The sequence below is a fragment of the Primulina tabacum genome, chromosome 3 (genome assembly GCF_025594145.1).
Source record: "Primulina tabacum isolate GXHZ01 chromosome 3, ASM2559414v2, whole genome shotgun sequence".
NCBI lineage: Eukaryota > Viridiplantae > Streptophyta > Magnoliopsida > Lamiales > Gesneriaceae > Primulina > Primulina tabacum.
In genome coordinates, this window is record NC_134552.1 from 49,208,361 (window position 1) to 49,236,086 (window position 27,726).

Genomic DNA, 27,726 nt, shown 5'->3' on the forward strand with positions numbered 1-27,726 from the left:
GCTAATTTTTTTAATATATTTGTATTTTTATCAATTAAATTCAACGAAAAATATATTTTTATAACTTCTAAAATACTTTTATGCAATGATTAAAATAAATTTTAAAATTATTTTATAAATATATTTAAATGAAGTTAGTTATAGTAAAATACTTTTATTGATATTTAATTATTAAAAAAACATATTATTCATCACCACATATTATGAGCATTTTGATAATTAAGATATCATTCACTAAACTAATCTATCATTTTAAAATCATATCAAACATATTTTATCTCATCCACACAATCGTACCTCATATTTACCAGATTAAATTAATCTAGTAAACTTTAGATATTTTTTTATGTTTAATAATATTTTTGATAAAATAAATATAAATAATTGAATCAACAATCAAACCACATAATATATATACAAAACATCATATGACATCAGTTTTTTATATTAATAATTTTTTTTATCACTCATATTACATCTTGTAACGATTTAATTATCTCGTGATTATCATTCGTATTATATATTCATATCATCACGTCACACGAATCAAACGTTCTATAAATAATCATTAATAATTATTGTTTTTGTCTTATTTTATTATTGTTATTTTCTTAAGAAGTTGTGGTCTTGTTATTAAAGACACTCGCGAGGTTGAATCCTACATTGAAGAACTAGATTTTATTTTTGGGGTTTGTTCGTTTCCGGTGTTTGGATTTGAAGGGTTGAAACCCTAGAAATGGCGGCGGCGGCTAAGGCTAATGGACAGGAAATAGAGCCGGCCGTTTTGGATGACATCATCAATCGCCTGTTGGAGTTTCGGAACGCCAGGACTGTGCGTCAGGTGCAGCTGTCGGAGAATGAGATTCGATCTTTATGTACCGTGTCGCGTGAAATCTTTCTATCCCAACCCAATCTTCTTGAGCTCGAAGCCCCTATCAAGATTTGCGGTACGATATTAAAATTCCATCTATCTCGTCTTCTTGAACGGTGCCTGTGATATATTTAGGATTTTTGTGTGTTTGACCTGATGATGAGGTGATATGATTATGAGATTGGTTTGTTTGTTGTAGGGGCGTGATCAATCTCCTGAGGGTGTGTCAAATTGTGGACTTTTTCTTAGGAAAAATTATTTTTTTTTTAAATTTTTGATAGGACGAGGAATACTGGAGCTTCGTCTTTTGTAAGGATAATGTATGTAAATATTCAGTTGAGCTGGGACTGCTATTCAGAGTACTAATTATTGTGCAAAAAAAAAAAAATTTGATGCATGGTGTGTTTTTCCGAATGCTTCTTTCTTTGTTTTGCTTACTTGCATATACGTATAGGAAAGTTTTTTGGTTTTGAGTCCGTCTGTATGATCAATATATGTTCAATCAATATTTGATGAACATATTACTTCGCACGTTATGTTACTGTGGAATCTGGGGTATCTGGCAATTGGTGAGCGGTGACAGCACGGCTATTGGAAATTTTATTCGTCGTGGTATGTCTTTTGCCCCTATGGGGTTTCTATAGTTTACTCACAAAGCAAAATAACTAGAAAAATGATCAGAATCTTGGTAGTTTTCATTATGATGGATGGCCTAAAAATTCTATCCCCTGCAGGAAAAACTTTTACGTTAGCTCTCTCCTTTCTCGGCAAGATTTGATATGTTCCCACCTTGCTCCCCAGTTTAACAGGTCTTGCATTGCCCCTTATGCCTTCGCCGTGCCTTTAGCACTGAATCATGTTAGCTTTTTGTTGCACTTCGGCAAAGAAATGCATTGATGGTTATGCATGAAGTTGTACAAGATTAGAGTAAGTTGGTCGCTTTAGAAATTTTGTTTGGATATGTACTTAGTTGAGGATAGGAATAGAAAAGTATCATTTTGTGTTGATCAAAGGAACTTGTGATTCTCTGATGTTGTAGCTGTTTTTCTCTTGTTCTGTTGTTTTGCATGCACTTGTAAAGGTAGTTTGATGGTATGAATTTTTTTGGATTCCAGGTGACATTCATGGACAATATGGAGATCTTTTAAGGCTTTTTGAATATGGGGGATTTCCTCCAGAGGCCAATTATTTGTTCTTAGGGGATTATGTCGATCGTGGGAAACAAAGTTTGGAAACAATCTGCCTGCTCCTTGCTTATAAAATAAAATATCCAGAGAATTTCTTTCTTTTACGAGGAAATCATGAATGTGCCTCTATTAACAGGATATATGGATTCTATGATGAATGTAAACGCCGATTCAATGTTAAACTATGGAAAGTTTTTACCGAGTGTTTCAACTGCCTTCCTGTGGCAGCTCTTGTAGATGAGAAAATACTTTGCATGCACGGTGGTCTTTCTCCAGACCTAACAAACTTGGATCAAATAAGGAATTTACTGCGTCCAACTGATGTTCCCGACACTGGTTTACTTTGTGATTTACTATGGTCCGATCCTTGTAGAGAAATTAGAGGTTGGGGGATGAACGATAGGGGAGTCTCGTACACATTTGGTTCCGATAAGGTGGCTGAATTTTTGTCACAACAAGATATGGATCTTGTTTGTCGTGCTCATCAGGTATTAGTTTTTCGATAGACTTATTTTTCATCCATAAGCTCGTATCTCAGAGTTAACTGGATAGTTTCTTGATCAGGTCGTAGAAGATGGATATGAATTTTTTGCGGAAAGGAAACTGGTGACTGTATTCTCTGCTCCGAACTATTGTGGGGAATTCGATAATGCTGGTGCTATGATGAGTGTCGACGAGAGTTTGATGTGCTCGTTTCAGATCCTTAAACCGACCGATAAAAAGCGGCTCTTGTGAAGAAGCAAGTTATGATGACTCTGGGCCATGGTTCGTTTATTTAGTTATGATCTTTTCTGTGGGTGAATATCAAGAAATGTGTAATGAGGTGGAGATTCTATCCAAATATTGGAACGTCTCGAATTCGAATGAATTGCACATCTTTTTCAAGTATTGTGTAGTGTAGTGAGGTGGAGATTCCATCTCCGTATTGGCCGCGAAACCACAAATATTCAACCAAGACGACAAATACACCTTATTTTCTAGGCTGCTGCTTTGTTTTTACCCTGCTGGATTGATATTTTCTTTTTCATTTTCCTAACGCTTTATTTCTTTTACATATTTTCTGATGATTTTACTAACTTTTAATGATATATAAATTTATCGAATAAGATTATGGATTAACATTTTTTATGACTAGTGACTGTTATATATTTTTCATTTTAATATTTTACTTGAATGCATATATTATGATACACATTAAACCAAGTTTAATAAAAGTTCAAATTATCAATTTTCTTTATCAATTCAAACAAACGGTACAAATTGAAAATCTTATCTTTTTATTTATTTTTTGAATTGAAATAATTTAAATTAAAATAAAAATTGAAAATGTTTCTTTTTTTTTTCCTTGAACTTTATTCTCCACGCTACGACGTATTTTTAGAACATTGATTTGCCGCATTTCTTCAATGATCAGCTAATCCCCGGCGTTTGTCATTATTAAATTCATAGTGAGTTAAAAGCGCAACAGAATGAACACGCGTATAATTATTAGAAGTGAAATAAGTAAGTTTATGAAAAAAGTCCAATATATTTGGAATGCGTTTGATTGTAAGATAAAATAAATTAATGATTAATATGTAAATGATAAAGAAAATGATTGTCGTAAAAATATAATATATTATGTAAAATAATATTATGTTTGGTAAGATTTTTAAGTGTAAGATAATTTTGAATTTTTTGATGAAAAGACAAAATTGTCCTTTCTTTTTTTTTTTATTGTTCCACTTCGGATGCGGCGGTCCGGCGGCGTTGGCGGTCCGACGGAGATCCGACGGTCCGGCGACGGCAGTGCTGCGGCGATCCGGCGACGACGGTAGTCCGACGGCCATGGTGGCGGCGGTGGTCCGGCGACTGTGGTCCGATGGTGACAGCGGTGCGGCGACGACGGCGACGGTCCTCTGGCGGAGACGGCGGTCCTCCGACGGCGACGGAGGCGGTCCGGCGGCCAAGGTGGTTCAACAGCGGTGAAGGAGGAAGGGTAAATTTGAAAATAGAGTAGGAATAGAGGAAAGATTAATAATCTTACGGAAGAAGGAGGTATTATTTAATCACACGTAATACAACCTAATCATTTATAAGAAGGATTGAGTTGCTTAAATAAAAATCGTACCAAACATTAGATAAAGTGTGATAAAATATTATATCCTACTTAATCCGTCCAACCAAACGCAGCGTTGAAGTGTGGGACTACATTTTCATGAAAGTACAGCCGAAAATTGAATTTTTTTCCCTTGTCAAAGGGCCTCTCCCAACAGTCACCACCAAATAACTCGGGTAAAAAATAAGGAGATCACAAGTAAACTCTCAAATCAATAGCCTTATTATGATACGCAAAAATAGAAAAACTACAAATTATAAAACTCAAAACTGCTGAAAATTTCTCTACATCTCTATGTGATTTAAATAAATGTCATCAATGAAGTAAAAATGAATTCGAATATATTTTGTCACAGATTCATTTCCGACGACTAACAATGTCGAACCTTTTCTAAAAAGCATTTTAATATGGTACACACACATTAATTTTCCCACCTTCACCCTTCACTGCATGGTCACCGAGTCGTTTTGCTTCATCTTCATAAGCTGGTTTTCTATATTTCGCAACACTGGTTTATATCTGTGAAATACTTAAAATCAGTGAACATCAACTTCTACGAAAACGAAAATGGGAGGGAAGTATAGGGAAGAAGGCATACAGGCGTGCAAGACCATTATATGCTTGTGTAGCTTGCTGAAGGCGTGCTGAGAGGTGCAAGACCTCAGCAGACAGAGCCTCAGCTCGGCTTTGCTCTGTGGTTAACTGCCCCTATAAACAAATAGAAAAGGAAGGATTGGCATCATGAATGCAATTTATACGATAAGGAATAATATTAATATTTTAGTAACTGAATACAATTAAGTGGCATACACAATGTAAGGCAAATAAATCTGCATTTGCCACGGTAAAAATAAATATAAATTCGTTCTAAGACTTTACTTCTTGTCACTGTGCTGCTTTTTTCCAATCAAATACCATTCAACAGTAAGCCAAGGAGAAGGAAAATAGTTGCTCAGAATTTTTGGTACATACCTTGAGGGAATTAACTTCCTCTGAATACTGGTTTTCTTCTCTACTGGAATCAAAGTGGGCTTTCTTGGTAACTTTATCATCCACTGTTTGTATACTGGTCAGTTCAGCCCGCAGCTTATTTAACATACCTCGGAGTTGCTCATTCTGCTGTAGGCTATCTTTCACCTGAGGCACACATTCATAACTGTGAGGTAATGGAAAATATGTCCTATTAATAACAGAAATTGAGAAACATTTTCTGAACAAATCTACAATCATCTGGTTTCTCAAGAACCTATTATAATGTGCCAAAAAGACTTTGTTAAAGAACTCATAACAGTAACCGCATAAAAATAAACGATGAAGCCATTCTCAACATAATCTAATTTTTTTGAAAAAGGCATGAAGTTCTTTTCCACACATGGTATAGGAACACCATGCAACAGAATTTTCAGGCAAAGAGTATTATTGTCCTTTGATATTGTATTGAAATGCGATCTCGTATTCAACCATTCACACCAAAAAATCGAATAATCATCCCAATGTAATTTTCTCCAGTCATTACAAACCTTTAATCTATTAAACAATCGATCACTTCATTCTTGGAAACAAAGAATGGAACAGTCTTCACTTCATACTAACTACAACATGAAGGGGCATGATAATAATATTAATTATTATGCATCATAATTCACAAGAAAGCACCTGATTCTCCCAGTGCGCCACTAATCCCATTGATTCTTGATAAGCAGATGTGAGACTTGAATTTTCATCGAAGAGTCTCTCAATCTCTGAAGACTGGGAATCAATCTATGAAAAAAATAAATAAATATGAATTTCATTTCTTAATATTAAGAATTGAGTTGACAAGGCAAATCAAGGTGGTACCTCCATCAAAAGCTTTTGCCTGCTACTTTCCAACCTCTCAACCACTACCGCCATATCATGCAATTGCTTCTCAAGTTTATCCTTATCTCCCTGTGCTCCGATACAGTAAAATGGAATACTTGTGGATCAACGATAAATAAAAGGCAGGGGTTAAGGGGAAAAAAATAGAAATATTTTAACAATTAAAACCTACAATATAAAGATTATAGTTTTTCAAGTGCAGAAGACATGCGATTGATTGAGGGACAAGCGAAGGTTTAGTGTGGTGCATGCGCAAACCACAATCCACAGCTAACCCTTTATTGAAGAGTGTGCTTCGGCGCACCGTAGGGACTTGATTTGCGCTATAAGCATGCTTCTAGATATCATGTCACAGAGCTCCTGGATTCGATAAGGTACATTTCTTAATTTTTTTGTCTTCTTGCTTCAATCCAATGCTCTAGTTGTCCGGGTTGATCTTAATTTGAAATAGTAAGTATATTATAACTGAATACTTTTGTCAATGACTACCGCTCATAGTACCCATCCCTAGGGGGATTCAAATCCCCAATGTATCCTTGAAAGAGAGATCTCGTAAAGGACCTAAACCACTAGACAAAGGGCTAAATAGCTCAACAGCCAATGCACTAGGAGCGCTGGTTCATCTTAGTGCATGTTGCGCATACAACAATCAGGCGAATTTTTATTTTTTTTTTTACAGATTTTCTCTAATCCTCCACATGTTTCTTAGTATAACAGTATCAGCTACAACTAAAATATGATAAAAAATTATTAATCATACCACGGTAAATGCTCTATGGTTAGTCTTTTCTGTTGCTTCCTCTGCAACACATAAGATAGAAACAAGTTACATAAATCACATAGTTTATTGGAAAAATATATCCAGATGCCCAGCTACGGAGCAATTAGTACCCACACACAAAAACAAAATAGCAGAACTTCTAAAATGTTTTAGTAATATATATCTGGTTTCAAGCCAATACAATTATTAAGATAAATCTATGGCTAGATTGTGCTGTGAATCCAAAAAAATAGGTAGGGCAGAATTTTGTTAAGAGTGATATCTAGCTTGGTTAGGGAAGGAGCAAGAATTGGGATATTTTCTATCTCTTGGGGCCATTTTCATTGTTATGAGTTTGGTCAATAGTTTTGAAAAGACATCATCCTTAACAAAATTATATTCTACCTAAACTATTAGCTCCATCCCCACACACACACACACACACACACACACACACACCCCACCCCCCCCCCCCCCCCCCCCCCGGCTCGATTCTCCTCACAGATCCTTCTAGAAACCATAGATTGGTACAGCACACCATCACCCCTAAGCCCAGGCCGCAACAGATTGCTTCTATGTTCTTTGTTACGGAACTCCCAAGATGAGGGTTGTTGATCCAACGCACAATATTAAATGGTTCAATTCAACTATGCTTTATCACTTGATGATAAACCAAATTAAACAGTCACTTTCAAAGAAAGATCGACCCTACAAAACCAATTAGTGATACCTGAGATTCTATTGGAGATAGATAGAAGTTTTTCTTCCAACTCCTGTTTTTGAATTGTAAGGGAGGATGTGCGTGCCTGCTCCTCTGATAAAATTTGATGCTCCTGCCGCCTCAATATCGACATTTGCTGTACATCTCAACAATATAATTGACTCGTGTGCCTTATGCTATAGAGTAATTCACAAAAGTAAAAAGTCATGTTTGCAGAAAATTTGACCTCAAGCTGGGACTTCAAATCAGACAATTCCTTTTCAATGGATTGCATCTGATCAGTGGAAAATCCTCCAGCGGTGAAGCCTCCAGGCAAACCATTCATTGTTTGCTGTTGCAATGAATTAAGTTCTGCTCTTAATGCAGCTGCATCTTCTTCAGCCTAATGCAAGAGATTTCATAAGCATATAAGAGGATGGACGTCAGGTATAATTTACTAATTATGGAAACTGTGAGCTAACACGGTACTGTTCTTCTTCTGCTTCCTTCATGCGCTTTTTCAGCGTGCGAATCTGCGCTGAAAGGTCCTCCTACGGGAGAACATGAGATTCTACAGTTACAGAGAACTGAAAAGGAAAAGAAAAAAATAAAGAAAGAAAGATGCATAGAAGAAGAAATTTTAAGCAAAACATTAAAATAATGGCAAGATTATATCACCCGTGCCACAACTGCAGCATCCTTTTCCATCGCAACATCCTTGAGAGCTTTCCTCAGTGAAGGTATAGTGTTCTGCTCCTGCAAAAACACAATCATAAAAAAACAAATTGACTAACTTCCAACAGGAGAGTATATTCATCAACATACAAAGCAATGAAATAAGGTAGGCTGCACACTGGAAGGGACTTAGTTTATTAATCCATCTTTCCCTTAATTCCCTTGGGGTTGATAAAGTTGTGGGATGAGTTAGATTGTTAATCATTCACGGTCATGAACTATCAGAATAGACATTCTCTCCATAAATGTAGAAAAAATATATATTCTTTAGGAGTAAAGTTTGAAAAGTATCTGTTACGTGCGTAGGATCGAGTTATGGGGCGAGTTACTGGCTGGTCGTTTAATTCGGAAACACCGCCTTTCTTTGAAGTTTTTCTGCCTGCTTGCCTCTAGCGGTAACGTGGGAGAGATGAGCTCCTTAGAGAGAACCCGACGATCTCACAATTATAAGATTGTTAGTGGCGAAAGCTGAATTAATTCTTATTACTTCACGTGCAATATAAACACAAGGAAGAAGACCAAATCCTAATCAAACCAAATCCTACTCAAAATATTTAAAACAAAGATAGAAACCCTAAGAGATTACTCACACGGGATAATGTTTATTAAAAAATAAAAAGATAAAACAGAAGTTTGAAATCCTAATCCCGCTTGTGTTTGCCATGAGTGAAACGCTTGTAGACCTTATCTGGCTGCGTAGATGGGTTTGGGCTGCATGGCGTTGGGCTCCGAGCTGGTGAGCTAGGTTGTGGTGTGAGTGACATCAGTCCTGCCTTTCCGATCGTTGTTGTCCTCAAACACTAAGGAAGGAAAATCAGTGGTGAATGTGCAGCATCCTCCCAAGAGGCATCTGCAGGAGAGAGGCCGAGTCAATGGACCAAGATGCGACCACGACATGTCCGACAGTACAGGACAGCTTGCGGGAGCGGACGAAAATCAGCCTCATCAATGGGCGGTAGTGTGAGTGAGAAGTCGCATTTACCACGGAATGGCTTTAGGCAAGAAACATGGAACACCTGATGAAGCTTAGGAGGCAGGTAGTTCGAGGTGATAGGTGGCAGAGCCAATACATTCAAAGATTTTGAAAGGGCCAAAATAGCGTGGCCCCAACTTGTTGCTCTTTCTTGCTTCCGAACTTATTTGACGATATGGCTGCAAACGCAGGAGGACATGATCTCCCACAACAAAAGCCACATTACGATGGGACATGTCGTACTTACGTTTCATGACGTTCTGTGCAAGCAAGACGTGACCCCGAAGATCTGCTAGGGTATTGTTGCTCTGTTGGAGCGCCAAGTTGACTGCGGTCTAGGCAATAGGCCACTATGCGCAGCGCGAGTCACACATAGACCACCTCGAAGGGCGTGGCACGTAAGGACAAGTGGAAGCCAGTATTGTTGCAGTATTCAGACCAAGACAACCAATTCAACCATATTTTGGGATCATCACCAGAGAAACAATGAAGATACATCTCGATTACCTTGTTAACTGCCTCTATTTGACCATCGGATTGAGTGTGGTATGCCTGCCGAGCTAAAACACATCTTGGTGTCCCGTAGGCGAACCAGTCCAGAAGGCGCTAGTGAAAGTCGCATCCCTATCATTGACCATGGATTCTGGCAGCTCATAGTTTTAAGGCGCAATAAGCACTAAAGAGCACAAGTGTCTTGGAGCTTGAGGCGCAAGCCTTATCGAAGTTTTTTTTTTTTTTTTTGATCAGAAACATAAATATATATAATTTAAGAATTTTCTTAATACAATAGAAGCGGATGAGTGATCCGCGAAACGCAAAAACAACAAAGAGAAGACAATCTTCAAAGCATTACAAACTTCCAATCCCTAACAACATCTGAAATCGAAAGATGGTGAAATTCTTTAACCTGTGATTGTAGTCGCCACTCTGAACTTAATGAGCTCCCATACTACGCTGGCGTCTGCTTGTGTGTCGTTAAAGATTCTGTTGTTCCTCTCTAGCCATATGCTCCAAAATAAGAAATGAATCATAACATACCATAGAATGCTAGCTCTGCTCCCCGTAGAGAGACCTGGATCGATGATGAACATGTCTCTAGCCCTCTGTGGAAACACCCATTGAAATCTAAGCTCTTGCATAACCAATGTCCGCAAACGGCGTGAGTACGAACAGTGTAATAGTAAATGATCCTGAGTCTCTTCATTGCCTTGGCATAACGTGCACCAATGAGGGCATAAAGCACACGTTGGCCATCTTCTTTGCACCGAATCCGCTGTAGGTAATTTACCCAACGCCACAGTCCACGAGAACATTTGAACCTTTTGTGGGACATGACTTTCCAAATATGATCATTACTAGGAAAAGTAGGAAAGTTATGGATAGGGAAGAAGGACTCGTAAAAAGATTTGACAGAAAACAAACCCGAAGACTCCCCCAACCAAACCCTGTAATCATCCACGCCTAACTGAACCCTGACCAGTATCTAACACACCCGCAAGAATAACAAACTCTTCCAACTCTAAGTCATTTAGATTTCTCCTAAAACACACATCCCACCGATAAGTTTGTCCGCCCTCAGCACTGATCACCTCTAAGAAGCTCAAAATAGGTTTGTTTGACACAGTACATATTCTATACAAAGAAACGAAACGATCTTTGAGCGAAATACCCACTCCCCCCCACACGTCCTCCCAAAACCGAATGTAGTTGCCCCCTCTCAAAACCGAACCCCACATAAGATGAATTGCCAGGAAAGTACGAGAAATGAATTTTCAAGGGCTTCTGAAAGTAACATTCGTGGCCAAACCCAAATCCCACTAATTGTCTTGAAGTCCATAAATGCTTTTTATCACCTTTATCCACAAAGTCTCTATCTCCTTTGTTCCTCTCCACCACCATTTTCCTAGCAACGCCCTATTCCTCAAAACGATATTCCCCAAGCCCAATCCTCCTCGGTCCCTCGGTTTGCAAACCTGTTCCCAACCCACAAGATGACAATGTTTATCCCCGTCCAAACCATCCCAAAGGAAATCACGCATCGTTTTTTCAATAATTTTTGCCACCTTGCTTGGAACCTTAAACAAAGACATGTAATAGGAAGGCATTGCGCAAAGAACTGAATTTATGAGTGTAAGGCGGCCCCCTTTTGACAAATACGCTTTCTTCCAAGTCGATAATTTTTTCGACATCTTGGATAAGACTGGTTCCCAAAAATCGAAAGTCGTAGGCCTACCTCCCAGAGGTAACCCTAGATACTTGATCGGCCAATCGTCAGGTTTGCAGCCAATAATTTGCGCCAAATCAACCACTTCCTCTTTATCAAAATTAATCCCCAAAATGACACTTTTTTGAAATTTTATCTTCAGTCCAGACTTTTTCCCGAATGATTTGATTAATTCCACAAGTGCAATCACATGCGCCTTTGTTTGAACCATAAACAACGTGTCATCCGCGAATTGAATATGTGATATCTCAATTTTACCTTTTCCCACCACAAGACCTCTCACCTCGTCCAAAGTCTTAGCCTTGTCTACCATCCTCCCCAAGACATCCACAACCAAGTTAAAGAGAAAAGGCGATAGTGGATCCCCTTGGCGAATTCCTCTTTCTCCTTTGAACTTCCCCCTCGGCTTACCATTAATAAAAATTGAGAACGAGACATTAGACACACCCCCACGAATCCACTTCCTCCATCTATCTCCGAAACCCTTCTTTTGTAACACGAAGTCTAGAAATTGCCAATCGACGTTATCATACGCCTTTTCCAAATCTACCTTCAATATCCATCCCTTCATTTTTCTTTTGCGGTACTCCTCCACCACCTCATTGGCGACGAGGCAGCAATCTAAAATTTATCTCCTTTTTATAAATGCACATTGGTTCTCGGCGATCATACTCCTCAAGACTTTCTTTAATCTGTTAGTCAACACTTTGGCTAATATCTTGTACAAACTGGTTATCAAGCTTATTGGCCGAAAATCTTTGACCCTAATCGCATCTTTCTTCTTCGGTATAAGACAAATATAAGTTTCATTCGTAATGCCATTTACCACGCCTCCCTCAAAAAACTCATCAAAGACTTTCAACAGATCCCCCTTCAATAATTCCCAATTCTTTTGAAAGAACGCTAAGGTGAATCCGTCCGGACCAGGAGCTTTGTTCCCATCAATGTCAAACACTGCCTTTTTGATTTCAATCTCCGAGAAAGGGATCTCCAATTCCAGTGCATCAGACCTATCCAAAGGGCACCATTCCAATCCATCCAAACCACCCCCATCCCTCTCTGATCTTCTATAGAGATGAGCATAGTATTTGACAATATTTTCCTCAATCTGAGTCTCATCCACAATTACGGACCCATCATCCAACTCCACCTTATCTATAATCGACTTATTTCTTCTATTAGTTAACAACGAATGGAAAAATTTTGAATTTTGGTCGCCTTCCCTCAACCATCTCAATTTAGCTTTTTGATTTTCCATTTGGAATTTTTTAAAAGTCACTTTTTCCAGCTCACATCGTAGATCTCTTCTTTCCCGCTGAAAATTTTCAGACCATCTTCCACTGCCTTCTAGCTCATCCAAAAATTTTATCCTAGCAGTCAACTCTCCGATACTGACATCCACATTACCGAAACCCTCTTTATTCCATCTTGACAAATCACCTTTCAACTTTTTCAGCTTAGACATGAATTTGTATCCTTCCCACCCTTGATAAACCCCATCGTGCCACCAAATCTGCATTAGGTCTTTGAAATTGTGGTGTGACAGCCAAACGTTCTCGAATCTGAAGGGAGATGGCCCTCATTTCGACTTTGTGGTATCAAATATCACTGGGCAATGATCCGAGGTAATCCTTGGAAGCACTGTCTGTCTGAAATGAGGGAATAAATCCCTCCAACTATTGGTGATGAGAAATCTGTCTAACCGGCAACAGATCGGTGAAGCTCTGAAATTTGACCAAGTGTATTTTGCATTCAGAAGTGGTGGTTCATGCAAACCTAATTCACCTATCAAGTTGTCAAAACAAAGCATACTCGTGGTAGATGAGAGACTGTTCATTTTTTCTCCCGTGTTCCTTACTACATTGAAATCACCTCCCAAACACCAATTGTCCTCACAAATAGCACTCAAACCAGCCAATTCGTCCCAAAATCTCTCCCTCTCTCTTGGCTTCAATGGACCGTAGATCGCCGAGAACCACCAACTGATTGTATCATTGACCAAAATCCGAATAGAAACCGAGAATTCCCCTATCAAGTTATCACTAACCACCACGACCCTCGGATCCCACATCACTAATATACCTCCCGCACGGCCTTCCGAAGGCAGAAAGACCCAATCAACAAACCTATACTTCCACACACTAGCCACGAAACACCTATCAATTAGTTCTTTCTTTGTTTCCTAAATCACCACAAGGTCCGGACTTGCTTTTCGTATTATCCTTCGAACCAGTTCCTTTTTTTTCAAATCCCCTCCTCCCCTAATATTCCAAGTGAGAATTTTCATAAAACAACCTCTTTACCCCTCGAGGACGAACCTTTGGCGTAGTTAATTCCACAATTCAATCTATTCAATTCCCTCTGCAACGGTCCGGTTGATACGTGCCCCTGATCCCCACGATTACCACCCTCCAATTCAACCTGCACATCCTTAGTGACACACCCAACCCACTCCAATGTACGCCCACTGATCATTTCTTGTTCTTGGCCCGGCAATTCATCTAAACTCTTCCCCTCACCTCCTAAAGGACCACTAGACAACCCCAAGACTAAAGACGAAGGTAAAACAGATTGGATCTTGGGGGATTGATTAAAGAAAGGAATGAAGTTGGTTAGTACCTTTCCCACAGCAGAATTACCATTATCAGGTGGCTTAGGCGCAGCGTAATCCTCCAGCCTCTTTGGTGTTAAGAACAAATCCTTCAGTGGAACTTTTTGCTCTGCACATGTCGTGGATTCATCTGACTTGCATCATTCCTTGGCTAGCATCATCTTCCGAGTCTAATTCATTGTCCATCAAGTCATCTCTTGAGTCAACAAACTTCATTGTTTCTCCTTCATCGGAATCGTACAGCCCCTCATGCACACTAACACCACCTAAGCCGTAGTCTGACTCAAACTTCCCTTCATCTCCGTGCCCCACATCCAGCGGATCATTTCTTCTTAATTTTTTTCCTGCAGTACACATTCCCATACGGAGGCAAAAAATGATTGCTGTTTCCCTTGCACTCCCCATTTTGCATTTCCACATCATTATCGATAGTCATCGATTGGACTGGTGATTTTCTGAAATCTTCAGCAATCTTCGGAACAATTTTTGTTAAGATTTTAAACACTTTGCCCGCATTTGTATTTGTCGTTTATCTTTGAAGCCCCCTGGATTGCTGGTAGGATCCTTCGGATTAAGAGAACCATGTGGTTCCACACTTTTCTGCCCAAAGTCTTCATATTGATGTCGTTCCATATTTCCTGCAGAATTACTCGTTTGATTTCCCATAACCCCCATCTCTTTGGCGTCTTTTAAGGAAAATGCCGTAGCCCCCTTGCCTCTTTCTTTCCACTGCAGAATATTTTTATTCCCCCATCCCGCCAACGTCCTCTTGCCATTCACCACAACCTGTGCATAAGTTTGTCTTTGATACTGCTCATAAGCCCCCGGATTGAAAGATTCCACTTGAATTTTAATCTCTCTTTCCTTCCCTTCCAGATGTAAAAGCAATCTATCCCTAATGAACCCTCCCTCGACACCTTTAACCTTAATCTTTACCGCCTCCAGATTACGAAAAAGTCTTGTATCTTCATTGATATCCAGCATTCCCCCACAATTCTCCCTATGAGATTAAAAGTGTCCTGAGACCAGCAATTCCAAGGTAGCCCATATATTAGAATCCAACTGTTGCAGCACTTGAAGACCCTTTCTTCCGTGTTTATATCCATTCTCCAAGCCTCAAAATCCAAAGTGACCCCATTTTCAAAAAAAACCCCTTCTCAACTTAGTGAAATATTCAAAATCTTCTGCATTCGGTGGCCACCACACTGCCTTATTTGCTTGGAATGGAAAAACCTTGACCTGCTTCTTGGTGGATTTCCCAAGGACATTTTGAATGTTGTCCCAAGAAATATTCACCTTGCCCTTTGTAATCACAATTGCTTCAAGCCATTTCAACTCCTTTATTTTCATTTCTGTCAGCTTCTTAGTATTCCAATCCCTCGCTGATGCTCTATCGTCTTAAGTAAAGGCCTTTACTCTCGGTGGATAAGAATCGCATTGTAGCTCCGGTTTAAGGACATTTCTCTGTGACCTTCCTGCCAATAACTTTCCCAAAATAAGAGCTATCTTCTGCCATCCCCCTGAGCCATATCCGCTGGGCACAATTGTATTTTGCTTTCTTCCGTGTCGGTAGTAATTAGACACCTCAATGAAGCTTCCATGTTTGTTTACAAACTTTTGCAAGTGTGAATATCGAATTACGTCCCCTGTAACGATGAAAAACCGATGCTGGAGAAGGATAGTTGCCAAGTTCGTGAAATCTTTGGCTTAACCAACGTGCCTCGTCGCGGTCAAAGTCCACCATATAGCTCTTCTTCCCGGTTCTTTCTTCCCACCAGATGGAGCTGCCCCCAAAGCCCATTCGCAACTTGAAGATTTTGTGTTCAATGAGTACACTTTCATCACATTCCTTTCTTCCGAGCATGCATTCTTGCGTGCGATTCATAATGGTACGAGACAGCAGGAAAAATGTTGACGAAGATGAGGAAAGGTTAACCTCGAAAAGAAGAGGCTTACAACTCTCGGACAAGAAGCTTAAAAAAGAGAGAACGGAACAAGAAAAAGATGGTCGCCGGCGACCGGCGACGACGCCGGAGGAAGGGGGACGATGCGGTCAGCAGAACTCAGGAGTTGAATGTATTGATGGAGCAGAAGGAAAACCGAGTAACCGCAGACGGAAAAGGGGAGGAGAGCATTTTGAAAAATTCTCTCACTACTTCATCATACATTGCAAGCCTTATCGAAGTAAAACATATTAAGCATAAATTTTTAGAATTCACATATTTAAAGTCACTCTTACTAAAGTTTATATACATATAAAAAATTAATTAACAAATAGACATTGTAATTTTTTAAAAGAAAATCAATTATTTAATCATCGATCATCTGTCTTTTTAAAGAAAACATTAGAAGAAAAATTGGATAGGTCTAAGAATTAAATTGCATTAAAAAAAACGGAAGAAATTAAATTGCATTAAAAAAACGGAAAGAAAAAGAGTGGTTGTTAATATATTTAAGTGTTTATAAAATAAAGAAAAATAAAAAAAAAGGAAAAAATTGAGACACATTACAAAAGATTTTGGATGACAAGTTACATCTCTCATCAGCCGTGTCATCCAAAAGCTCAACAGCTGCTACCTGGCCCTCCAAAACTAAGTCCCAACAGCTTCAAGCTGGCCCTCGAAAAATTGAGACACGTTACCTGGTTGAAGGAAAAAGACCCTTCTAGCCGCATGACTGATCCAAGAAAATCTGAATAATATTATCAAAAAATACATGAGCAGGAAGAATCTGAAGATCATGAACTTGGGGGCTGCTGCATATAGAAGTATGAGTTGAGGATGGAGAGGTAATTGCTCACTTTTAATAAGAGAGCACTTCTAATAATTAGATTCTAATATTAGAAAGATATGGGCTTAATCTTATTGGGCTTTAGTTATGTTAACGTGGAAAAAAATTGGTCACAAACATCACAGAAGTGCGCTTTTTCTCGCCTCAAGAAAGTTTTGTGCCTTGCAAGAGGCGTGTGCCTGGGCTCGCCTCTTGCAAGGTCAGTGCCTGGGCGGTTACCCAGGCACATAGGGTACTCCAGGCTGCGCCTAGACGTCAAAAAACAGGCGAGCTACCGAGACGGCTGTATATGGAGGTGACAGGGCCATAAAGTGGGCGTATTTGGAGAAGCGGTAGACCATCACCGAGAGCATAGTTATAAAAAGCGAGCGCCTGGCTGCGCCTGTCGCGGCACATCTTTTGCGCCTGGGTGATACTATAATCAAGCGCGCGCCTTCTGCGCCTGTGTCAATAAAGCCAACGATTCTATACATATTAATTATAATTAAAGCCCAACAAGTTTTAGGCCCAATTAACAAACAGAATCCCTGTTTTATTTTCTACAAAGCCCTGCATGTGTGCGTTTTCTCCCTAGCGAGACAGAACTCAGCGACCTCTCAGTTTCTCTCTGTGTAGCGACTTTGCGTGCAGCGGCCTCTCTCATACTTTTTTTGGTTCATCAAAAACTGTGAGTTTTCATACTTATTTACATACTAAAAACGATAAAATATTATGGAAAAAGTTGGACACAGTCCACGGAATATATGAAAGCATGTTGCAGAAAATTTTTGTAGTAGTTTATACTTTATATGATGATTGGAGCGGATCAGGCTATGAAAACATATGCTATCCACACTTTTAATGTCATAGCCTTATTCAAATCCTTCCCAGTAAATGATTATGAACCCCACACGGCCACACCTGATCGCTGCCGGTTTTGAGTAGATAAGCCAAATACTCTAATGTCCAAACATTTTTTTTTCATGTTTGTTGTCGGCTGTCCAATTGAATTTACTGACGTAATCTGTCTGTAATAGCATTTGGAGTTGGTTTGTATTTTATTTTTTAATACATTATTATCAGAATTATGAATGAAGTATGAACTAGAATTATTTGATTTTTAATGAAATGTTTTTCCAACTTTTGATCTATCTTGTATAATCCCGTAACCTGTTGATGATTGAATTATTTAATATATTGTATTCAGCAATATATTTATATTTTATGTTTATATTTTTAATTTTGTATTTCAGCAATTTATTGCAGAATTCTAGAATAAAGCCTGTTTTTGCCGATAAAAATGTCAAATTCTGAATCACAAACCCTTCGAAAAGATCCAGCATGGAATTATGCAACATTAGAAGACCCAAAAAATACCAATAAAGTAAAGTGCAATTTTTGTGGGAAAACAACTAACGGTGGGATTTATCGACATAAACAACATCTTGTTGGAGGCAATAGGAATACGAAAACTTGCTTAAAATGTCCAGAGCACGTGAAAGAAGAAATCAGCTCTTATATGTCAAAAAAGAAAGAATTGAAAAATCAAATGGATGCAATCCCTCACTTTGATGAAGTTGCATAACAACAATAATATTTGGAAGTTGAAGAAGATATACATGCAAAAGGGAAACAGCCTATTTCAATTTCATTTGGTCAGCGTTCCAATCTTGCACCTGATTTTCCTGGGAAAAAATTAAAACAAGCTGGTCGAATAGATTTACACTTCCGACATGATGTTGATGAGACTGTATCTCAAGGAAAGAAAAAAGATGCAAAGACAGTGAAGTTGTATGATGAAAACAAGAAGAAACTGAGGGAGTATGCAGTGCAAAAGTTCGCTGCTGGACATCGGCAGAAATAGCGTGTTCCTCCTTAATCGAGTCCAATAGGTCACAAGTCAGTATTGTGAAGGCCGCGAGAGAGGGGAGCTCCTCAAATTGGCGTGGTGTGATAATGCATCCGCCACAATATTTGAATTTCCAGTCTTGTATTCCACACAAAAGTCGTAGCCAAACAACTTACTAATCCAACCCTGCCGTGGAGAAGTTGTTATCCGTTATTCCAACATGAATTTGATGCTGTAATGGTCGGTCCGGTCAACGAAGGAGTTGCCCCAAAAATATGTGAGCCAGTGACGGATAGCCTTTGCTAGACCGATCAGTTCCTCTTCATAAGCTGGCAGGTTATGGTACCACTGAGCCAAGGCGTGACCATAGTTATTTGGGGTGCAAGGCGCACTTAAGCGCTAGGATGTCTTGAGGCCTAAGGCGCGCGCCTATTTAAAGTGTTGTGTTTGGGTAATAACCCAGGTGCAACGGGTGTGCCTAGGCGCAGCTAGGCGCTCGCCTTTTATAACTATGGGCGTGAATGACATAAGCGATGGGCTATGTTGCATGGATACGGGTACGAATATCGTATCGACGAATACGACGATACGTCAATTTTTGAAAATATAAGACACGATACGGCTAGGATACGACAATCATTAAAATATATATAAATATTATATATATTTATATTTTATATAAATTTAGTATTGAAAAGTAAAAATCATAGAGATAGCTGTAATATTCATTAATCATGATATCTTAGGTACAAACTACAAAATATTAAACGCAAAATCCATCTTAAACAAGTAAAAAAAAATCAAACATCCATATCGGTTTCATCACCAACACTGCCTTCATCAGTAAATAAGACTGACTCCAATTCAGGTTCGTCAAGAGACAAATTGGCAATTTCAAGGATAGCAGCACCCTCCATGTCCATGGAATCGAATGCATCTGCTCCAACATCCCACATCTTACTTTCTCCTTCATTATAATGTGGACTCCTCCTTGATAAAAGACGAAGATTGTAGTGAACATACACCAAATCTACTGCTCTTTGTGGTGTTATTTTGTTTCTCTTCAATGAGTGTATGAAATTGTAGGTGCTCCAATTTCTCTCACAACAAGAAGAAGAAGGCTGCCCAAGTAGCTTTAAAGCTAAACTTTGAAGAGTTGTTGTGGAAGCACCATGTATAACCCACCACTTAGTTGGAGACATCAAACCTCGATCACGCATTGCATCATTATCAGAAAAGTCGTCAATGGCGGCTGAAAAAGAGGCAAACTCCTCGTTGACACTTCTTCGTTCTGATGAACAAGAATAATATCTTTCAATGCACTTTTTTCTTTCCCTTGAAACTTCGATATCCCTATGAGGAGGAAGACGATTGGGAGATTCTTGGAGCCACTCATCGCTGTAATATTTATATAAAAAGATTGATAATTAGATATGAACTGATATGTATAATTTGCTAAAACTTAGTTAAATTTTTTAGAGTTTTACCTCGGATTCAAAGAATGCGCCAAACAATGTAAAGGTGTATTAAAATCGCTGCACCAGAATATCATGAACAATCTCATAAAACTTTGAATCTCCATTGTGAGGCCCTTGCGAGATAGCAACCCTAATCTTCTCTATCATTTCATCCCACCACTCATATACTAAATGAAGACAAGGATGATCAGTGTCTGCTTTCCTTAGCATCTCATAAATCGGACTTGTGAAAGAAAGTATATAATCAATGTTTTCCCAGAATTGATCATCTAATATCTTGTACTTCACTGCTCTAGCCTTCAGTACGTCATCCTCCTTGTACAGATCCCATCTTTCACTAATCACCATGCTTTCAAGACATTTCTTGATTTGCCTGAACCTTTTAAGCATAATGATTGTGGAAGCGAATCGAGTCTCTGCAAGTGAGAGCATCTTCAAGTTCGAGTTATCGTTGAACATCGATAATCTCATATTGTGATTCATTATAAAATTCTTGATCATCAAAGCATTATCTGATACTTCTGCTATCCACTTGCACTCTTCAAAGACTTCTTTGTTTTGTACGGAGTCAATCGGTGCACAAATATCCTTCAAAGCAAGATTCAAAGTGTGCACAACACAAGGTATCCAAAATATGTGTGGATACTTTGCCTCAACAAGTAACCCAGCGGCCTTGCATACGGGAGCATTATCTGTGACCACTTGGACAACATTCTGATGTCCCACTTCGTTTATGGCATCGATGAGCAACTTAGAGATGAAACTTTTATCATTGTACTCACCTTCACAATTTATTGCTTTTAGAAACATAGGGCCACTTTCACACACTGCCATGATATTAATAAGTGGTCTTCTTTGTACATCTGACCACCCATCACTACAAATACTAACACCTTTTTGTTTCCAAGCAGCTTTTGTTGGCTCCAACAACTTTTCAATATGAGCTTTTTCTCTTTGAAGAAGTGTAGTTCTCAATAAATTGTATCCCGGTGGAAGATAACCTTGAATCGTTCGTTGAGTAGCCATACTGAAAGCACGAATATAATGAGGATTTCTAGCAATATTGAAAGATAATCCCCCTGTGTAAAACAACCTCGCAATTTCAGAATGCAGCTCGTCTCTTGCATTCAAATTAAAAGCTTTTTCAAGAGGGCCAAGTGTTCCTTTCCTCTTCTTTGTTGGATCGTCACTTTGCAAAGAGAAAGGACTACTGCATGAGGATTTTGAAGCCATGTTTGATGCAGATGATGAAGGCAATTGTACTTCTTTCGGTTTAGCATTTTTCCTTCTCGATTCTGCATCATCCAGAAGTTGTTGCATATGTTTTATTTGATCTATTGAAACAGCCACACAACCAGCAATTCCAAGTCCTTTGAGTTTTAATAGGTGTGCTTTCACCCTCGAGTACGATCCCTTGCACACTTTAGTACATATGTTACACGACCAAGTAACATTTCCTCCACCAGCTCCCTTTTCAATCTTCGTTACAAATTTCCACAATTGAGAAAAATCATCTACATCCTCTTGTATACTCTCCTTTTGAACATTGCAAATAGGCTGTTAGAAGTTATGCAAAGCAAGAAACATAAAGTCAGCCATGGCACATAGAAGAAATAGTTCACTGTATACTGTATAGCCAATAGTTCACTGTCATCCAAATTGACCAAATTCTAATTTACAAGAAATAGTTCACTGTATACTATATAGCCAATAGTTTACTGTAAGCCTATTTCTTCCAAATAATGTTATAACATTAAACTCTTTTGTGATGCTTGAAAATTATTGTCCTATAGTAAAACAAGAGATAGAAAACTCACTGTATAACCAAGAGATTTTCAAAAAAAAAAAAAATTAAAGTTAATTTATTTATGATAAGAGAGATGCAGAAAAGATTACTATCCTCTTGGTTGCAGGCGGCGGCGGCGGCGACGGAAGCGGCGGCAGTGGCGGCGGTGGCGGCAGCAGTAGCAGTGGCAGAAATAGAGAAGAAGGGCGACGCGATATCACGTTGAGAGGCTTCAGCAGAAAGAGACGACAAATGTATATTGGAATTTAAAAGCCCAGCCCAATATATGTTAAAGTATTTTCCTTTTAGTCCTTAGCAATTTTAATTTTTTTAATTAACCCCTAAAACTTTTAAAAATTTACAATTTTGCCCAAACGTATCCGAAAAACGTATCCACGCCGTATCCATGGCGTGTCCTCGCCGTGTCCAAAACGTATCCGACTGGTCAACCCTAAAAAAAGTCAACGACACGGATTTTGGGGTATCCGACACGCGTATCCGCGTATCGTATCCGTATCCGTGTCGTCTCCGTATCCGATACTTCAAAAAAAAAAATTTCAAGGTATCCGTGCTACATAGGCGATGGGTTGTTCACCCCGCGCGACAGCGATCCTGACATCCAAAGCATCACATTCAACAATGAAGGGGTTGAGAAATCAGGTAGAGCCAAAATTGGAGTGGACATGAAGGCCTCTTTCAAAGATTCAAAGGCCTTGGCAGCATCGGCATTCCACATGAAGGAATTCTTACGCAACAAGGAGGTGAGTGTAGCGGCGATGACCTCGTAATTCCGCACAAATTTGCTGAAATACCCGGTGAGCCCCAAGAAACCCTGAAGGGTGCGCATAGTGTCGGTTGTGGCCATTTGGTAATGGCAACGATTTTGTTGTCGCCCAAAACCACCTCATTCCGTGAAACCATGTGACCGAGATAGACCACTGCCAAGCCCCAAAATGAGCACTTCGAATGTTTTAGGAAAAGCCGTTGCTCAGATAAAAGCGAGAAAATTTGAGAAAGATGGCTGAGATGCGTCCCACGTGGGCTATAGACCAGAATGTCGTCGAAGGACAAATTTAAGCAGAAAGGAACTGAAAATCGAGTTCATCAATGCCTGAAAAGTGGAGGGGGCGTTTGTGAGTCCAGTCAGATGGCATAACAAGGAACTTGATATGCCCATGATGAGTGTGAAACGCGGTAAGAGGCACGCTCTTAGAGTCCATGAGAATCTGATAAAACCCAGCGGATAGATCTAGTTTGGAAAAATAGAGGTGTCATGCAATTCGTCCAATAATTCATCAATGACAGGTATGGGAAATTTGTCCTTGATTGTTTTTGCGTTGATGGACCTGTAGTCGACACATAATCACCAAGAATCATCCAATTTTTTGACCAAGACTACTGGTGAGGAGAAAGAGGAAGTGATCTGGCGTATAAACCTTTGTTTCAGTATTATTCATCCTTTTGTGCATGTGGGTAGCAATATGGAAGGAGTACAATTGGATTCGTACCTGGTTCTAAAATGATGCGGTGGCAGAACCCATGGTGAGGGGGCAAGCCTTGGGTTCCTTGAACAGATCGGAGAATCTGCTTAACACCAACTGCAATTTACGTTGGGCATCCGTGCATAATAAAGTAGTGTTGTAATTGTAACCAACGCAGAAGCCACGCGCATGCCCTGGAGTTGGACAAAGTGATTGCCCACCCGGAAGTGCGCGCACATGAGAGCGAAATTCCAATGATAATGCACAAGGTGCAGAGCCAATTAACACCCAAAACTACACCCACTTAGCCGAGTGTATTAAGGAAGAAGTCGATGAAGAAGGTGTGGCCACCCAGGGCAATGGGAAGATCGGGACAGATGTCGGCAGGCACTGTGGATCGGTTGGCCATCGACGACCAGAACATGCAGGCCGGAACATCGGTGAAAAGAAGATTAATTGTTGCTGCCAGAGAAGTGTCGATGAAACAATGAGTTCCCACCAAGTCAACAAGCACACTAATGGGTGTGCAATTAATGTCACCCAAAACTTGCATAGTCTGATAAATCCCCGAGTCAGAGATGGCGTGTAAAGAGATCTCAACCTCGGCCTCCTCATTCTTTTCACTGACGTCCTCAGTTGCGGCTTCCTTGTGGCCCTCTAGCCAAAATAGGTTTTACATTGGTCTCGTGGGGTGTACTCCTCATCACAATCAAAACAAAGACCATGCATGCATCGATCCTCCATTTCTGCCTTTGGTAGTCATTTAATGATGTTGCTGGACTCACCGTGGTAGCTCCGGACGACAAGGAATGTTCCTTCCTTCACAAATTCATATAAACGGGCGAGACTCATCGTGCTAAAGATGGTGGGGGGCCGATGTACGGCGACTTCAATGGACCACAACTTAGTGTAGCCCTCCAGGTGGAAGGACACAATTTCCACGAAGTTGCTTGCCTGTGTCTTGTTGCGGCGAACAAATTCTTCGCAGCAGCGGTTGATCCAAACGATTGGGTCCGACTGGTCATCGAACTGAGGGAAGTCGAGCCTAGTGAACCTCGTAGCGAAAGTTCATCTAGGCGCGCGATCAGCATGTTTTTGTCGGCCTTGTAAAGGGCGATAAAGTCGGCCAATTGTTTCTGCAGTGCTTGAGAATCTGCCATAACTCCCTGCTATGATACCAAGTTGTTACATGCGTAGGAACGAGTTATGGTGCAAGTTATTGGCTGGTCGTTTAATTCGGAAATACCGCTTTTCTTTGATGTTTTTCTGCCTTGCTTGCCTTCGGTAGTAACATGAGAAAGATGGGCTCGTTAGAGAGAACCCGAAGATATCAAAATTATAAGATTGTTTGTGAAGAAAGCTGAATGAATTCTTATCACTTCACGTGCAATATAAATACAAGGAAGAAGACCAAATTCTGATCAAACCAAATCCTAATCTGCATATTTAAAACCAAGATAAAAACACTAAGAGATAACCCACATAGCTGGGTTGTGGTGTGCGTGACAATATCACCATAAAGAATATATAGTTATTTCTTATCAGAAAATTTGGGACTCTTCCTCATTTTCTAACTGTCCTCGAGTGGGGTTGCAGCAGCCTCTCACTTTTCTTTCCTACTAGTCTAATCAAGGAGCCGATGCCATAGGACGAAATATTATAGATCAATAACCCAAATTGTCGAGAAATAAGTCCCCAATATATCAGTAGTCCCCCTTAAATTAGCAAAATTACAATTTTCCCCCCTATTCTTTTCACTTTCACCTTGGATGGTAAGAGGTTTGGGATCACAATCCACAGCCCAACTTAAGCCATAAGCACTCTTTTGACCAAGGGTCCCTCTCAAACCTATACTAAAAAGGAAGCTCCTTTGATAACCGAATAAATAAAAGGGCTCTTGAGAAATAGAGAAGGTTCAGTATTTTCACAGACAACTTCTATCAAATGGAATCAGAAAAAATACAATTTTCCAGTTCTTCCCCAATCAAATCCGATCAGTTATCACAGTTGCAGTAGATAAGATTTAAGATGATGCTTGATGAATTGTGAAATTTTAATTTATCTGAAAATTTAGCTTCTTAAAAATTTAGATCAAAGTTGGCGTCTCCAAACATAAGGAATAAACACAAGTTAACAGGACATCTTTCAGAAGCTGAAGACCAATACGGAGCAGCTTAAATTATTGTCAATTGAAAAAGATGCTGTATTGACAACAAATATTTATTTCTTTCATCTTTGTAGCTCAGGGGAAGGAGCTTGACAACGGCTATATTAATTATTAACTAAGTCTAAATTACCAGCACTCAAACCTCAGGTAATGATCCATTGTTAAAATTGGTGTTTAAAGTCAACAACTAAATTTTGTTAAATTGGGGGTCACCAAGCAAAGAACGAGAATAATACACAAAAAAGACATGCAATTTTAACCTCGAATTTCCGTAAGCTAAACTCATTCAAGAGTAGCTAGCATAGAGATAGCATAAGTTTCTTTTTTCCAACTTCACTCAATTCATTAGCCTAAGAGTGAATCTTGAATTGGTTTCTCACCACAAGACAGAATCAAGATAGTTACTCAATTCTAGTAATTTAATTGTTTCCCACTTCTGCTGTCATGAATGCAGAATGCAGGTTCCATAAAACAAACTTTACATACTAAATCAGTACAACAATTACCAAATCATGTAGCCGCTTCTGCATAGTGGTGTTCTCAGCCACTTTCATCTCAAGCTGACCACAAGAATGAAAAAACCAAATTTCAATATGATAAAACATTCCACAAGAGGAAATGGTAATCGATCATAGTCACACCAGCTAACTGCCTGATTGGCTCTACGTAAAAGTTAAAAATCAAGGCATCTTACACAAGCTGCTAATAAAAACATTCATAAATGATTTTATATTTACATTAGTTATTATTCAAAAAGTAAGATAATACCGACGTTTCAACATCATATAAATTTAATTAAAATAACCAACATCAAAAAATAAATAATCGTCTTGATTTCCTAAATTATTATTCAATCACTTTTCTCTCGCTGCTTTTTCCTCTCCCATTCACATGATTTATTCCTCTTCAGTCTCGATTATTTTCCTTTCTGAATGACTTATTAACTAGGCCTTTTAAAAACTTAATTTTATAAAAAAATTAAAATCAAGTATTTAAGATATGTTTTGCAAAACATGCGTTAGCTTGGTCTAATACCACTCGAATTCATAATACTCATTGACTACCATACCGATGAGCCCAGTTTTCTGTTAGCTTCCTCAAGTTCAGCATTCTTTCGCTGCATTTCTTTCAATTGTGATACTAAACCGCTGATATCACTCTGCATTAGGATTGAAACTAGAACTCAAAGAACATTCACATTACACATAAACGAACAACTCATTAATTTATGGAGCAAGATATCTAATTTTCTAAAAATAGTTATTTAAAAGTTAAATTAAAAATGAGTAAACGCACGAAATACTTCAGCAAAAAAAGAGGAAATTCATGGTTAGGTACCTCCGTGAGCCGATTTGCACTATCCGATTTTTTAATCCTCATACCATCTACAAATCCCCCAAAGAAAAAACTAAAAACAACTAAATTATGAAAACCCATTGGAAAAAAAAAACAAAAACAAGAGAATTTAACACCGTTGATGGTTTCAGGTTCGGTGAGATCAGATCCAGAGGAAGCTTTATACATTCTTTCTGCAGCTCTTTTTTGCCGAATCTCTTCCAACTAAATAATCGCAAGCAATCCATGTAAAGCCAAACAACAACAATACACGCATATACATCTAATTTGAGAGTTGATTACCGTTCGTCTTCCGAGAGATGCATGACGAGCATCCATTTCTTCTTAACAAAATTGAATTAGGAAATGGAGAGAGATTTGATGACAGTCAGTCGCCCTTCGGTTTCCGGGAGGAACACACGAAATCTCCCAAAATTCTTGCGCGCATCCTCGATTCGTCGCTATTTTTGCAAATAATATATTTTTATTCTGAAAAATAAATCAAATATTCTTGTTTTATTGAAGCTATAAGTTAGCTTTAAAATTCTTCCAAATCTTAGATTAAAGACATTTGTTTCAACAATTTTTTTTCATTAAGATTAGCTAACATTAGCCGATTTTTAACATTTTCTTTAATTCTTTGAACGGCCTCAATATGTTTATTATTTCAAAGTAAATGATATTTTTAAGTTTATCATTAAAAATAGCAGAATCTTGATTAAATTTTGTGTACGAAATATATAATTTAAACTGCCTAAAAATCTCTGTAACTGAATTTTATATATTATAATACTAATTAACTTATCGGAATCATATAATTTTAAAAGTTGGGTTTTCTAATT

The 27,726-nt window shown here is 38.9% G+C and overlaps 3 protein-coding genes across 8 annotated transcripts; 1 reads left to right on the forward strand and 2 right to left on the reverse strand.

The window, feature by feature from the left end:
• Positions 1-646: 646 nt before the first annotated feature.
• LOC142541148 (serine/threonine-protein phosphatase PP1 isozyme 2-like) lies at positions 647-3,057 on the forward strand. Its single transcript, XM_075647764.1, has 3 exons — positions 647-947; positions 1,987-2,546; positions 2,623-3,057. The coding sequence occupies exons 1-3, from the start codon at positions 737-739 to the stop codon at positions 2,791-2,793; spliced, it is 942 nt and encodes a 313-aa protein (XP_075503879.1). The 5' UTR covers positions 647-736; the 3' UTR covers positions 2,794-3,057.
• Positions 3,058-4,348: 1,291 nt separating this feature from the next.
• On the reverse strand, positions 4,349-27,360 carry LOC142541149 (uncharacterized). 6 transcript variants are annotated; one of them, XM_075647769.1, is made up of 15 exons: positions 27,188-27,360; positions 27,022-27,109; positions 26,888-26,934; positions 26,619-26,708; positions 26,056-26,109; positions 8,155-8,226; positions 7,959-8,027; positions 7,724-7,879; positions 7,507-7,633; positions 6,777-6,817; positions 5,996-6,085; positions 5,813-5,917; positions 5,129-5,293; positions 4,755-4,864; positions 4,349-4,675 (listed from the first exon to the last, which is right to left on the reverse strand). In XM_075647769.1, the coding sequence occupies exons 1-15, from the start codon at positions 27,221-27,223 to the stop codon at positions 4,600-4,602; spliced, it is 1,326 nt and encodes a 441-aa protein (XP_075503884.1). In that variant the 5' UTR covers positions 27,224-27,360; the 3' UTR covers positions 4,349-4,599. The 6 variants fall into 6 exon arrangements, with proteins under 6 accessions (XP_075503884.1, XP_075503883.1, XP_075503882.1 ...); XM_075647768.1 differs by having other exon boundaries at positions 8,155-8,232; XM_075647767.1 differs by having other exon boundaries at positions 26,888-27,109.
• On the reverse strand, positions 19,368-21,769 carry LOC142538252 (uncharacterized). The gene is made up of 4 exons (XM_075643613.1): positions 21,764-21,769; positions 20,404-21,672; positions 20,125-20,255; positions 19,368-20,035 (listed from the first exon to the last, which is right to left on the reverse strand). The coding sequence occupies exons 1-4, from the start codon at positions 21,767-21,769 to the stop codon at positions 19,438-19,440; spliced, it is 2,004 nt and encodes a 667-aa protein (XP_075499728.1). The 3' UTR covers positions 19,368-19,437.
• Positions 27,361-27,726: the final 366 nt, after the last annotated feature.